Here is a 14369-nt window from a genome sequence, read left to right on the forward strand (position 1 = left end):
TTCTCAACGCTGTCGCAATTCTCCTCTGAAGCATGCTGCCCTAAGGCACAAAACTCCTTTCCCCTTTTTTGATATTGCCAAGTAAGTTCTCCCTCTGGAGCCAACAGCTTGTTTATCAGACACGACATCAGGGACCAAGAAATCCCAAAAGCTGGAGACATGGTCTCGTACACATTAAGATCAGTTACTGCCAGCTTTCAGTTGGTCTTAACTCCCAAACTCTCATTGCTATAAGAGAAGACTAGATTTGTAGTGAGCTCCCCTAACCACAAAGTGTTTCAGAGGAAAAGTAGAACTCTGTGTATGGGCCTTGATTGTGAGTAGTTCATCTTGATTGAATTAGGTTAAGCTACATCAGTGAGCTTAGCAAGTGCCTACTTTGGAGGGTTCAAAGACTCTTGAAATGTTTCCTTAGGCTTCTTCCCCAACATTCTCCATCTGTGGGTTTAAAGTATTGGGTTTTCAGAAATTAGCACTTATCAGATTTACTTTAAGAGCTTGGTAAATAATGTATATATATATATATATATATATATATATATATTATTGACTCTTTATTGTATTTCCCCATTAAGTGTCTAATTCTATAGGTCTGAGATCTATACTAGTAAACTTCATTTGTAGCTAGTGCTCAGTTTATATTTGTGCCACTGATGTAAGGACAACAATTTGATATCTACTGTTTTAAAAGAAAGAAAGAAGGAAAGAGAGAAAGGAAGGAAGGAAGGAAGGAAGGAAGGAAGAAAGGAAGAAAGAAAGAAAGAAAAATAGAGAGAAAGAAAGGTTTTGGTGTTCACACAGGGCCAAGAATAATGCCTGTTGTCCCCAAAGAAGTTAGCAAATGCATAAATCATGGTTGTTGTGTAAAGTACTCTGAGTTCTTACTCAGTGGTGAAGAAAACCAGGTCTAGACTAGGCTTGCTCCAGCCCCACCTAAACACTGTGAAGACCAAGAACCATAAGAAATAAACTATTTCCAAGTGACTCTATCCTGTAACAACAGTTAAGGATATTTACAGGAACACCAAAATATCTGACAGCAAGTAATATAAATTTCACAATGTATAAAATCTAAAAACAAACAAACAAACCTACCAGGTTTATAGGGAATCCAGGAACTATAACCTTCAATAAGAAGAAAAACTAACCTAAATGTATCTATAACTGACATAAATGTAAAGATTAGCAGGCGAGGACATTAAAGTAATTACCCTTACTATATCCTAACTATATTCAATATTGGCAACCACTGAAATAAGACATAATGATATTTTTTAAATGCTTACATTGAGCTTATAGAAATTAAAAAATTTCAACATAAGAGATGAAAATGGTTTGGGGGAATGAATGATGCATAGAGCATTCTAGGAAAGACTGATGAATTTAAAGATCCCAGAACAGAAACCATCCAAAATAAAACACGGAAGAAAAGGTACACGGTATCCACCGACGCTCTGTGAGACTTCAGCAGCCTAAGTAATGCATGCTCAACGGGAGTGTCCAGAGGAAAGAAACAGCCACCAAAAGACTCATTATACACAGCACAAGAAATGTAAGAGGGCAGCAATCCCTCACGAGGGGAAAACACAAACAAGAGAAGAGCACAGGGAGATCTTAACTGCACTTGAAGTTGGTAACTCAGAAGTCTATGCTCAGAGAAGCAAAGACTTCTCCAGATCTACAAAAGCTAAGAAAATCATTATCCAAAAGATCCACACTACAACAAATGTGGAAGGCAAAATAGGAAGGGTGGCCAGGTAAAAGTACAGAGAACTGCAGTGGAAAGAGTGCTCCTGCTCACTTATAAAACTTCCAGAAGTTTACAGCCTACCACCCAGGTTCCTCAGGATAACTGGGAATTTCCCAGTTGACCTTCTTTCCTCCAAGTATCATACCAGAGCAGACAGAAAGGAAAGAAACCAGAGGCCCCAGGAAGACTCATGGGTAGCGCGTAGCTAGCAACTTTAGAATTATCCTGACTAGCCCATCGAGGGCTACTTGATAAAGTATAGTACATAGTTTTTAAGCTTGAATTGGCTTTTAAGGAGCTGCCACTTTCTGTACACTATATTGCCAAGAAATAGAAAAGTGCAATATGAACATTGGAAAGGCCAGCAGAGGAAACAGTAAGTACTGGCTCATTTAATCATCATAACAAATTATGCCCACTTACTAGAAGAAGAAACTAGATCAGGAGGAAGTGACTTGTCCTAAATTAAACAGCTGCAAAGTTGCAGGCCTGGGCTCATCACCAGAGCATCTGTTCATGGACTTATTGTTCTTAATGTCATATTGCAGTCACAGATCTGGAAAAAAGGAGGGAAAAACATTTTTGTAAGTCAGAAGATCAGCTAAGAAGGTTCAACATCTAAGTAATAAGAATCCAAAATGGAAACAAATATAGAGACAAGGAGAAAAATCTTTTAAAGTTCTACTGAGACAAGCTATGATGGATACACTTATACTCTGACAACAGGAAACTTCTCCACATCCACAAAGAAGAGTGGATGATACAGCATATCACCACCCCCAAATTCTGAAGCTCCAACCTGGAATGCTACAGTCCTGATCTCTTATTCAGATACGTAAAACAAAGAGATTTCTAAATATAAAGTGTTTAAAAGACTTCACTCCCCACATATTCTTTCTCAGGAAATCACACAGAGATACATTTTAGCTAAAGATAGATAGATAGATAGATACATACATACATACATACATACATACATACATAGATTCATAGATGCATAGATATATACATACATATATGTATAGATACATAAATACTTAGATAGATAGATTAGATAGTTAGATAAATAGATAGATAGACAGATGATAGATAGATAGATAGATAGATAGATAGATAGATAGATAGATAGATAGATTTAGCTGATGGATGGATAGATACATGGATACATACATAGATGGTAGATAAGTGATAGGTAGGAAGATAGATTGATAGACAGATAATAGATAGATACATACATACATACATACATAGACGATAGGTAGGTAGGTAGATAGATGATAGGTAGGAAGATAGATAGATAGATAGATAGATAGATAGATAGATAGATAGATAGATAGATAGATAGGGAAGATACTGACAACCATGACAACCATGGTTCCTATACAAGAAAGGGCCAGGAGAATTAAGAAGGGAGATGTCTGAAGCAGAAGAGTAACAGATGTACACAGAACCAGGGCAGCCTGGAGCTCAATAGCAGGCTACAGGACAATGCCTTCAGGAGAAGCAGAAGGTTGAGTTGAGTGGATGAATTTAAAAGAATGAGTGACAGTGCACCAAATTTCATAAATGAGGAGAGAGAAGAAATCCACCCAGACCTAGGAATGTGGCTTAGCAGTAGAGTACTTGACTATCATGGATGGGGTCCTAGGTTCAAACCCTGGGGGTTCAGGTACACACATATGTGCATGCATGCAAGTACTCACACACATGCATGTGTGCGCACACACATACCCCATTTACTTTAGGGAAAGCAAAGATTGTACAGGGAGAAATGGAATCATGCGTGGGTAACATTACTGTAACAAAATCAAGCAACAGGCAATGACTTAACCCCAAATTATAATCTCAAATACTCTTGGAATGAAAAGGTGTTTCTATCTGCTAGTTCATGGGTTTCTCACATACACAAGCTTGCATGGCAAACCCACTGGGCACATGCTAGGCACTCAAGTCAATGAATGGATACAGAGAGGAAAGAGATATAAACACAGGCAAGGTGAGGGTGAGAAGAAGCTGAGAAAAGCTACAACTTGTTCAATAGATGTGAATAATAATGACTGAAACTAAAAACAAAAACAAGAAGTGGAAAGACCATTATGCTATTTCAAAACAAAGGCAATGACCTTTAGAAAGTAATAGGGTTTGCCATTAGAGAGGAGGAAGTAGAAGGAGAGATAGCCAGGGACTGCATGCAGCCTTTTATTGTAACTGTAGAGGTTGATGCTGTGGGTTTTTTTTTTTTTGACAATAACTTAGAAAGTATTAAAATTGTAAATTGAGAAAAGTAATTATCAGCCACCCATCAAGTCAGTTGGTAATTAACAGACTGACCTGGCCTCCCAAGCCAGAACAAAACAAAAGGGCCTTGTCTCTAACATTCCAAAATAGTTTCTCATTACATAAAGGTATCTAGGGAGATGGCTCAGTGGGTAGAGTGCTTGTCATGTAAGCAAAAGGACCTGGGTTTCATCCCCAGCACTGGCATAAAAGCTGGCATGTGTCTATAACCCCAGAGCTGGAGCAAGGGCATAGACAGGAATGTAAACTGGGAGTGAGGGTAGGAGCAGAGATGGAGTCACAGGTAACTGAGACTGCTCTGATTTAAAAGCTTAAGAATCTAATCTTAACCAGGCAGTGGTGGCGCACACCTTTAATCCCAGCACTTGGGAGGCAGAGGCAGGTGGATTTCTGAGTTCAAGTCCAGTCTGGTCTACAGAGTGAGTTCCAGGACAGCCAGGGCTATACAGGGAAAGGCTGTCTCAAAAACCCCCTTCAACCCCCCAAAAAAAGAATCAAAACTAAATTCTAATTCAAATTAGGTAAATAATCAGAGTACTGCCTCAGTTTTCTAACCTGCAAATCGGGGCTATAAAACCTGTGCTGTTGACTCATAAAGTGGCTGGGCAAAGGTGCTTTCAGACCAATGGGGAGCCCGGACTACAGGTTGTTCATTGTGTTTCAGTGTATTCGGAGAATGGTTAAACGGGATCAGGGAGCTAGTCATGGAGAAAAGGCCAACAATGCCTTAAAGGAAGCACCCTGAGGAGGCAGAGGACCGAGAGAGGAGGGTAGGGTGCTATTAAGTGTCAAAGCATAAAGAAAAGCGTCAATGAAGGAACTGACCTGAGTCCCCTGCAGGTGTTGGGCCTTCTGAGGAGAAGCCCCTGGCTTCCTGGTAGTATACTTATAGAATAAGGACTACAAGAAGGCTGCCTCTTCAAATACTAAAACAACCACAGACTGGACCAAGAAACTGGTGGCTTTTTGGAAAGAACTGCCACCATGAAGCTGCTGACTGAATGGGGCATAGCCTAGTAGAAGTCCAAGCTTTCCTCTGCCTTACAAACTTCCTCTAATTGCCTCTTGTGCCACAGCTAAGCAGGGGGGACACATAGTGGCATAGAAAGGGGGCAGACATCAGTATCTTCTAATCAGGCACAATGGCCATGGGAGATAGCATGTCCGCAAGCCACCTGAGTGTTCTTACAGACCTTGTGAAAGAAAATAATTTCCCCAGGGCTGGTGATATGGCTCTCAGGAGGTAGTGGTGTTTGCCTACCAAGTCTAACTAACTGTCTGAGTTTGAGTGGATACCCAGGACTCAGATGGAAAGACATGTAGGTTGTTCTCAGACTCACACGGTGACACATGACCACCCATACAATACAATGTACAATTTTTTTTTAAACATATCTTCTTGATATAACAACCAAAAGGCCTGTTTTCAAGCACTGAAGAAAACAAATGTATCCTCACCACAGAGCTCTGCAGCTAGGGAATGTGGCCCAATGTCAATGATTTGTGACCAGAGGGTTATCTCTGAGTTTAGAATTTAACATTCAGCCCTGGTTGAGCAATAGGCCTCTTAAGACCTTAACTTCCTGCTGAGGTGAATCCACATGGACCTGCTTTCCCAGGAGGCTGTTGGATTTCTTCTCACCTCATGCATTGATCCAGTACCCAAATAAAAATCACAGGCTGGAGAGGTGACTAAGAGAACTGGCTGCCGGGATGACTGGATTTAAATCACTGTACCCACATGGTGACTTACAACTCTTTGAAACTCCACTCACAGGGACTCAGACACCCTCTTCTTGTCTCCATGGTCCCTGTAGGCATATGGTGTAGAAATACATGCAGACACAATACCAATACACAAATCTGAAAAATAAAATTTTTAAGTCTTGAGGTTAAAATTCAAGATCAGGGGCCAGTGAAATACCTCAGAAAGTAAAGATACTTGCCTAAGCCTGATGAGTGTCGTTTCATCTCTGGGATCCACATGGCAGAAGGAGAGAAGTGATTCCCACAAATTGTCCTCTTACCTCCATGCAGACACTATGGCACATGCACACCCAAACACAAAAAGAAAACAGATGAGAGATAGATAGATAGACAGACAGACAGACAAACAGACAGACAGACAGATAGGTAGATAGATAGATGATAGATGATAGATAGATAGATAGATAGATAGATAGATAGATAGATAGATAGATAGATGATAGGTAGGTAGATAGATAATAGAGATAGATAGGTAACAGACAGATATAATTTTATTAAAAATGTTTTTAAAAGAAAATTCAAAATTACTAAGATATTAATCAGATGGGGTCAAAATTGTTTCCAAATAAAGACATTCTAAGACTCACATATAGCATACTGGTCAACCAAACTAGGTCAGAAGCAGCCAGGCTCTGTAGGTAGGTACCAGATGATATTGCTGTGGATTGTCCAAGTCAAAGCTGCAATGTAAGATACATATCCATAGCTCTCACTTAGCAAGTTCAAACTGAGACCTTTTCTGCTCCAGGAGAATGACAAGAGCCATTGAAACCGTCACTCACTCATTCTCCCCTTTTCTCTTTACTTTCTGGAAATATGTATACAACACCCACCAGAATGATCGAAATGAAAAAGAAAAATCCTAAGAACTAGGAAGACATGGAAGAACATAACAGACGGCCTTGTTAATAGGTCGGTAGCATGTATTCACCAGACCCCTCACCCAGCGCCCCCACTTCTTCCCACACATGTGCAGTAGGGTTCTACTTGTAATGTGTTTCTAACAGTGGAATATAGATATATCATTAATGGTCAGGAGAAAAGCACTGTGGCTGAGGAGCAAGATATGAGCAGGAGAGAGTCTTCCTGGTGCTAACAATGTTCTGCTGCTCAGTGGCGTTCTGTTTCCATGGATGCCAACAAGCTGTAAACATTTATTAAAATTCGTCCAACTGCTTACTTCTTAAAGTAGTCAAATCTTAATAAAAAAATAAAGTGATTCTGCTTAACTTCTGAGTATACAGGCAAAAGAATTGAAAGCAAAAACTCGAAGAGACACATGTCTACTGATAATTCATGGTAGCACTCTTTTAGCCACTCAACAGCCAAAAATTGGGAGGGCCCATAAATAGATGCACAGATAAACAAGATACATGTACACACATGGAATAGCATTCAGGCTGAAGAAACAAAGTTCTGACACATGCTACAACACGGAGAAAACTTGAATTCACGGGGCTAAGTGAGTTAGTTTTCACTAAACAATAAATACTGTACAATCTCACTTCCATGAAAAACTAGAAGTGGTCAGACTCATAGACAAAACCAAAGGATGGCGTCTGGGATAATGTGTTGGGGAGAAGGAGGAAGTTGGCACTGAATCCATCCAGAGTTGTTTTTATGAGCTAGGAGAGGTTCTATAGATGGACTGCGGAAACAATTGTGTAACTGTAGATGTGCTTAATGCCTCTGAGCTGCATAGGCTATGTTTATTAAGATAGTAAATTTTGTGCAGTATATGACTTAAATTAAAATGTCCCCTTTTCAACTAAAGTTGAATATGATTTTACTATATGTCAAGTAAAAGTATGCTAATGAAGTTACTAACCACCTACGGAGGAACCTTCTAGATCCCCCCTCCCTTTTTATTGCTTACTCTAAATCTTACATTCTTAATGTTGCTGTAGAAAGAGAGAGAGAGAGAGAGAGAAAGAGAGAGAGAGAGAGAGAGAGAGAGAGAGAGAGGGAGAGAAAGAAAGAAAGAAAGAAAGAAAGAAAGAAAGAAAGAAAGAAAGAAAGAAAGAGGGAGAGAAAGAAAGAGAGAAAGAAAGAAGTGGAGGGCAGGCTCCCAAGCATGGTGGGTGTGTAAGGCTCTGTGCTGTCTGGGAGCCTACACTACATTACAGCCTTCCTCCTTTCCCACCTCTGGTGGGAAAAATAAGCAGAGACATCTATACATTCACTGGAAAGTGAGGGAGCCTGAGGAAAAGAATCCCAGCATAAAAGAATGGGGTCTAGGAGACTAATGTCAGAGTCAGGTGTGAGCAGGCCCCATACATCCCCAGGCTCCTTACCCTCCTTGAAAATCAAATTCAATTTTCAAATTAGTCTTATATCTCTACTACTCCCAAATGAAAGGCACATTAGATTGGAAAGATCTTCTTTATACATCCAAAAAAAAAAAAAAATCACCATTTGACTTGAAAACAGTTTATTTAATTTATACAAATAACTACTAAATACAAAAAGTAGATTAAAACAAAATAGTTCTTTTTTTTCTGGCAGAGTTTAAATGCACGTAATGGATAAATTCCGAAGAAGATGCATTTCCCCCCACAGCGCTTGGGACTAAAATTCTACTGAAATCTTTGCTTCTAAATCAGTAATATATTGGGTGGTGTTGCATGGGTAATGACTAAATACGTTCTGCATATGAACTGAAAAGAAAGTTACAGTCTACACACATAAAAAAAAAATGTGAAGCACTTAAAATGTGAATTTAACTGATAATAAAAGAAAATGTCCTTTTCAGAGTCGGGTGTTAAAAACATTTCAGTAATAAAATCATAAGACCACATAAAAATAAGCTTTAACATATGCACAAGGCAGTTTTGTTTTTTTTTTTTTAAAAAAAAAAACCGCTAAGTGCACCAGTAATAAATAATTTGCAAAGTTGTGTCTAAACAATTCCTAATGTTCGCATCGTTGTAAACATCAGCACGTGTGTAAAATGCAGCAAAGTCCAACGTTACATTTTTGTTTTGCCAGATTGAATTCCTATTATCCAGAGACAGGCCAGTGGAGGACACAGCCAATGTTTTGGCAAGTTGGGTCTTTAAGATTAAGGGCGACAGTGCAAGTAAGGAATGCACAGAATTCCTAGTGCAACAAAGAATAGTAGGTGCAGCCAATATTGCTGACTACAAACTCACCGCCTCCTTGAGTTTCCCGTGGGGAGTGTCTAGGAGACCCGTGAAAGATTCGCAGGAGAGCCACTGTCTTAATGCCCAGATCTCCTGCGGGATCTCTCTGGGTTCCTCCACTTCCCTCCCCCTTGCAACCAGACCTGCCCACCGTTAGTCTTTGTGGTGTGAACAGTTCATCAAGGGCTCGAGTCACAGTTTTTGAGCGAGGTTAGGGTGGTTTTGGTGTCTCCCCCGGAACATGGCTGGGAAGAGACATCTGCTTCTGTCAAAGCAGCCACTTCAGGATGGGGGGGCCAGATGGATTCTGTTCTGACAAACGGTCAAGCCAGCGTTAGGTCCCAGCTGGACAATGACAGCATTGACTCTCCTTCTTGACACCGGTGACAAGGTCAACAGTCAGTTTTTAATTTGTCTAGGGAATTATCGATTTTGGTCAAAGTCTTTTTGATGCGTAGAGCTGTGAGTCTTGCAGATGGGTTCTGATACCAGCACTCTTTCATCAGCTTCGCCAGAGAAGTTAATGTCTGTGGAGAGAGAAGAAAGATCACACAAACTGGCCAAATCGGACCCACTTTGGGTCTTCTGGCTGCTAAAAGTAATTTTATTAACCATTTTTCTCCTTCACCGTTTTAAGTGATTGGGCGTTTTAGAGCCCAATCGCGTAGGTTTGGTAAGTGGCATGATGGTAGGTGTTGCTAAAGAATGGCAGTATTCGCATGAAGTGCCGTCTGAGACCAGTGTCAAGAATGTTATTCAGAGATATGAGTAAATTTGCAAACTATCACTTCTAGGCATCTTGAGTATGCTACTACTTATGAGCAATAGTTTAGGCTTCTCAGCATAGAGCAGCCTGCTTTTAGAATCTCGGGGAAGCAGTGATAGTCCAGAGTTAATCACTGGTCGACCCCTACTTCTCTACTCTCTCCTTCTCTCTGCCTTTCTCTGCCTCTGCTACCCTCTTAACTCCCCTCCCCATGCCCTAAATAAACTCTCTTCTATACTGAAAAAAAAAAAAAAGTTAATCACCACCATCCCAAGTCCTTTGGCTTACACATGCAGTTGCAGCTTTAGGGCAATGAGTCATCCTGTGCTTGACACAGGTCACACATGAACACTCATGTGAATATTGTCACTCATTAGCAACACTTACCAGAAAAGTGTGCTTCTTCAAGAATTATGCTATTTTCCAAACTTACGCCGTCGGGCTCTAGGACCCTACTTAACACAATAAAGGAGGAAAATAGATGTATAGTCCATATCATACAGATGCTAAGAGCTGGAAAGAACTGGAGAGTAGCTAACAAATGCTGAGATGAACTCTAAAGTTAACAACCTGGTGTTCTTACCGGGTCTGAGAACCATCTGTTAGGTATGTTTGGCCTCTGTTGATCCACACAGACAACTTTCCTCATATCTTCAAAACTTGGGTCATTGGGAACGACATCATAAAATGGTGGCTTGTAATCTTCCACTATACCTGTGTACAAGATGAGAATTCCATGGGTTAGTAGGAGAATGCACATCCCCCCAGGGTTTCCCTGCTGTTTGGCAGGGATCAGAATATAACAAGAGAAAGTACAATCTCCTTGCTCCTATGTCAAGGCAGCTTTGGAAACTACAGGCAGGTTGTAAACTAAGTTGAGAACTAGGCAATAAATATATACCCTACAGGAAATGTACCCCACATCAGAAGACATACAATCCTCTTGTGCAATCACAAATACTAACAAACCATTCCAACAGTGTCTACACACAGCTTAGAACTGTTTCTATCTTCAGTACCAGAGAATCCCACACCCTCTTCTGACCTCCATAGGCATCAAGGACACATATGTAGGTAAAATATTCATACACATAAAATAAAATAAATAAGTAATTTTTATAAAAATTATCTGTAAACATCTAGAGGCAAATAAAGAAATCAAGACAATCACCCAAATTACCTTTTGTCATGAAAGTATTCTGTCAAAAAAGAAAAAAGAGAAAATACCTCATTGCTCTAAAATAATCCCTCCCATGATAATGTGGAAAATATAGTCTGAGGTCCTCATTTCCTTAGTCACTCCCTCTGCATGTGGGCGTGTCCTCAACCACCAGGCACAACCGTCTGTCTGGTAGCTTCTGCAGTTATTATCAGTATGTGTCTAGTAATAGTGAACTTCACAAGTCAACTTAGCCATGTGGAATTAATAAAGCGATCCCATCCTCTTACATACAGGAAACCAGGGAAATTATCACTTGATTTCCATCATCAATAATGTGGTCAGTGACTAACTCGCCTGCCAGCCCTTTTCTCTCTTGCATGTAACTTACTTCTATTCCTAGACACATAGTGGGCTATTGTAGAGGCCAGAAGGAGGTTGGGAGTAAAAGGTATAATTAAGCTTTTCCATTCTTACAAGCCCCCTAAAAAAGCCTCAATCCCCTTTTCATTTGTCACCGAGATTAGCGAAAATCCATTCGCACCAATTTCACATAAATACAAACCACTTATGCAGAAGCTCAGAGATGAGGAGCATCTGTTCTAGAAATACTACAGAGTTTCAAAATCTCACAAACTCAATTTATTTTTAAAATGCAAAGTTAGTCTAAATTGTATCTTAAAAATTCTAGTTGACACTGTTACTTCTAAACAGCATAGCCATGTTGTATAATTGCAACTGAGTTGTGGATCCTAATTAAAACCTTTTGGCAGTGGGGGGGGGGGGGGGGCAGGGAATATCAATAGCTCTTAAGCTCACAAGAGGTAGCTGCTACACTGACTCAGAATCTCACCTACTTCTCTTGTAAGCATCCCTGGACACATTCAAACAAAATCTCTTCACTCTACAGTGTTTACATCCACAGGAAACAGAAAGCAAGGTGTCATTCACCATCTCTCCATTATTCTATGGGGATATTCAGAGCCCGGCTTAATTCTTTTAAAATATAGCATAATCACCAGCTATTTGGAGGTAACTTGTTCATAGCACTAAAAAGGTTATGTGTGATGAGCAGTAATACAAAGCTAGATTTTTCTCTATCTCCCTACACACACACACACACACACACACACACACACACACACACACATCAAACACTGGATATTTAAAAGCACAAGATATAGCAAGCCCAGCAATGCACATTGTCATACAAAACCTAATACCCTTGTGTTTCTATTTTTTTTATTTTAACCTTATTAAATAATGCCACGTGTTAACAAAAGGAATCTAGGTTTTCAAACAAAACAGCATTAAATTCACTGTGCATGGAAAATTAAGCCATGCCTCTCTTCAACCACTAGCTCTAGCTCACTGTTTCCATTTGACTCTGGCTAAGCCCTTCAAAAAATTAATTAAACATATACTCTGGGATTAAACTGCAATATTCTTTTGGTGAAAACTCACATTGGTAAAGAAAAGCCTTTTTTTATTGGTCCAAAGTACTTTGTATCTATTATAAGTGAAATGCCTTGTTAAATACTGAGGAAAATCACCATCTAGTAGAAGATAGCACACGCATCTTTTTGCCTCAGATAATATAAATATTGTACAAATTTAAAACTGTTGTTTGTCTGTTAGTGTATCTATGTACATATGTATGTGCATGGAAAGGGCGGACATTTGTATTGAGCTACAAGCCAACTCAGGTAATATTACTTGGGTGCTATCTACTTTGTTTTGTTTTGTCTTGTCTTGTCTTGAGACAGGGTCTCTCATTGGCCTGAAACTTGACCAGTAGAGGAGGCTGGCTTAATAGCAAGCTCCAAAGACCTTCCTGTCTCTGCCTCCCAGCATTGGAATTACAAGCTTGTACCATCATTCTCAGCTTCTCTACATAGTTTCCTGGAATGGAAGCCACATGCTCATGCAAGCACTAAACTGTCCCCTCAAGTCCCTCAACACTCTTTCACCCCTCTATTTACTTTTACTCGGAACAGGGAAATTCTCTTATATTTATGTGTTAGCTCCTAAACTGATTCAACTATCACTTGATGCCCTAACTTGTGTATTAGAGATTGAGTCCAGCAGAAGTGATACAGAGAGGAGAAAAGATGTGGTATTGGTGATGAACCACAAAATAAAGGGAAAGACAAAAGAAAGGATAATTATCAACTAATATTAGGAACAGGGACAATGGGATAGAGCTCAAGAAAAGAGACAGCATGTGGTGCCCTAAGTAGTTTCTAGAGACTGGGTGTGGCGGAGGCAAAGAAGTTTCAGAACTCAGAGAATGGCAGTGGGGCAAAGATTAGTAATGTGTGGGGCACAGCAGAGGCTAGGAAAAGAAAAACTACCTGGGAGAGGGTGTTTCCAGGTTGAAGGGGTTGATGAAGCAAGGAGAAGAATGACAAAGAGCCTCTCACATTGGAGAAAGGAGAGGATCCCCTGTGAGAGAAACTGGTATATGTGATAGAAAGGAGAGGGAAAGGCCAGGGTATGAGTGGGCTGTGCATTCAGGGTATGCAATGAAAATAGTGTACACCCTGCAAGTGACTCACTTACAACTGCTCCTCAACTTCTGCCTGTATATGATACTCTGCTTGGCCACGTTACCCCCTACTCCCAAAAAAACTGTAAGTCTTACAGATAGCACTGGATATCATTGGCAATACATGAGCCAGCAGAGAGTATACCAAAAATTGAGGAAAGCAACAAGAATAAGAACTGTCTTTAATCCCAGTATTCCAGAGGCAGAAGCAGGCCAATCTAAGACTTTAAGGCCAGCTGGGTTTACATAGCTAGCAAGGGCTACATAGTGAGATGCTATCTCAAAACAAGCAAACAGATGATGCGAACAGATACACAAAATACTTCAAGTGCCATATGAGTGGTGCAAAGACAATGATAAGAGGAATGATAAGAGGAATTCAGAGAACAGGTAACCTTAGACAGTGTTCAGGGAGAGAACAACCAGCCTTAGCCTTCCCATCAAGGGGCCACTGATGACTCAGGGACACAGGAAAGAGATGAGAGTGATTAGTCATAACTTCTTCCCCCACAGCTTTGAGCATATGTAATTAATTTATATAATTGGTGTTTGCATGTTGTTACCCCGCCCTTGGGGGTGCATTTGTCTAATGGAAAGTTTCTGTTCTTTGGGACAAATAATCTATCTTTCCCAACATCCTTAACTCTAAGAGGTTGCATGGTTCTTTCTGAGCAAGGCCCTCAGATATCATGCCATAATTTTCCAAATCTTTAAAATGTATATCACAAAGCTCATGTGCAAATCACCAACAATAGCCACCATACACACTCTAGAAAGTACTAAGTGACATTATGTCTAGAAACAAGAGCTTCCTGGAGATTCTGTCACAGAGGCCTTAGACCACACCCACACAAAGGGTAGTACAGAGTTCATATGATTCTCATAGCCAATTCTAAGTCAGTCAGGGATACCAACATGAGGGGAGGGGGGGAGGGAAG

At 40.2% G+C, this 14369-nt stretch overlaps 1 protein-coding gene and 1 long non-coding RNA gene across 4 annotated transcripts in view; both read right to left on the minus strand.

Annotated features, from left to right (window-relative positions):
- LOC116090193 overlaps positions 1–5908 on the minus strand; it is a 54613-nt gene extending 48705 nt beyond the window's left edge. The window contains exons 1-2 of the long non-coding RNA XR_004118604.1: positions 5507–5908; positions 2174–2306 (exon numbers count right to left, since the gene is read on the minus strand). This is a non-coding gene — a long non-coding RNA (uncharacterized LOC116090193). The remainder of the gene's footprint in view (positions 1–2173; positions 2307–5506) is intronic.
- Positions 5909–8229: 2321 nt separating this feature from the next.
- Positions 8230–14369, minus strand: part of Acvr1 (activin A receptor type 1) — a 117834-nt gene continuing 111694 nt past the window's right edge. For all 3 annotated transcript variants that reach the window (XM_031370309.1, XM_031370310.1, XM_031370311.1), the window contains 2 exons: positions 10308–10438; positions 8230–9485 (listed from right to left, as the gene is read on the minus strand). In XM_031370309.1, coding sequence (XP_031226169.1) covers positions 9351–9485; positions 10308–10438 — 266 coding nt within the window. In that variant the 3' untranslated portion in view covers positions 8230–9350. The remainder of the gene's footprint in view (positions 9486–10307; positions 10439–14369) is intronic.

This window comes from Mastomys coucha, unplaced genomic scaffold, assembly GCF_008632895.1.
Source record: "Mastomys coucha isolate ucsf_1 unplaced genomic scaffold, UCSF_Mcou_1 pScaffold15, whole genome shotgun sequence".
NCBI classification, from domain to species: Eukaryota; Metazoa; Chordata; class Mammalia; order Rodentia; family Muridae; genus Mastomys; species Mastomys coucha.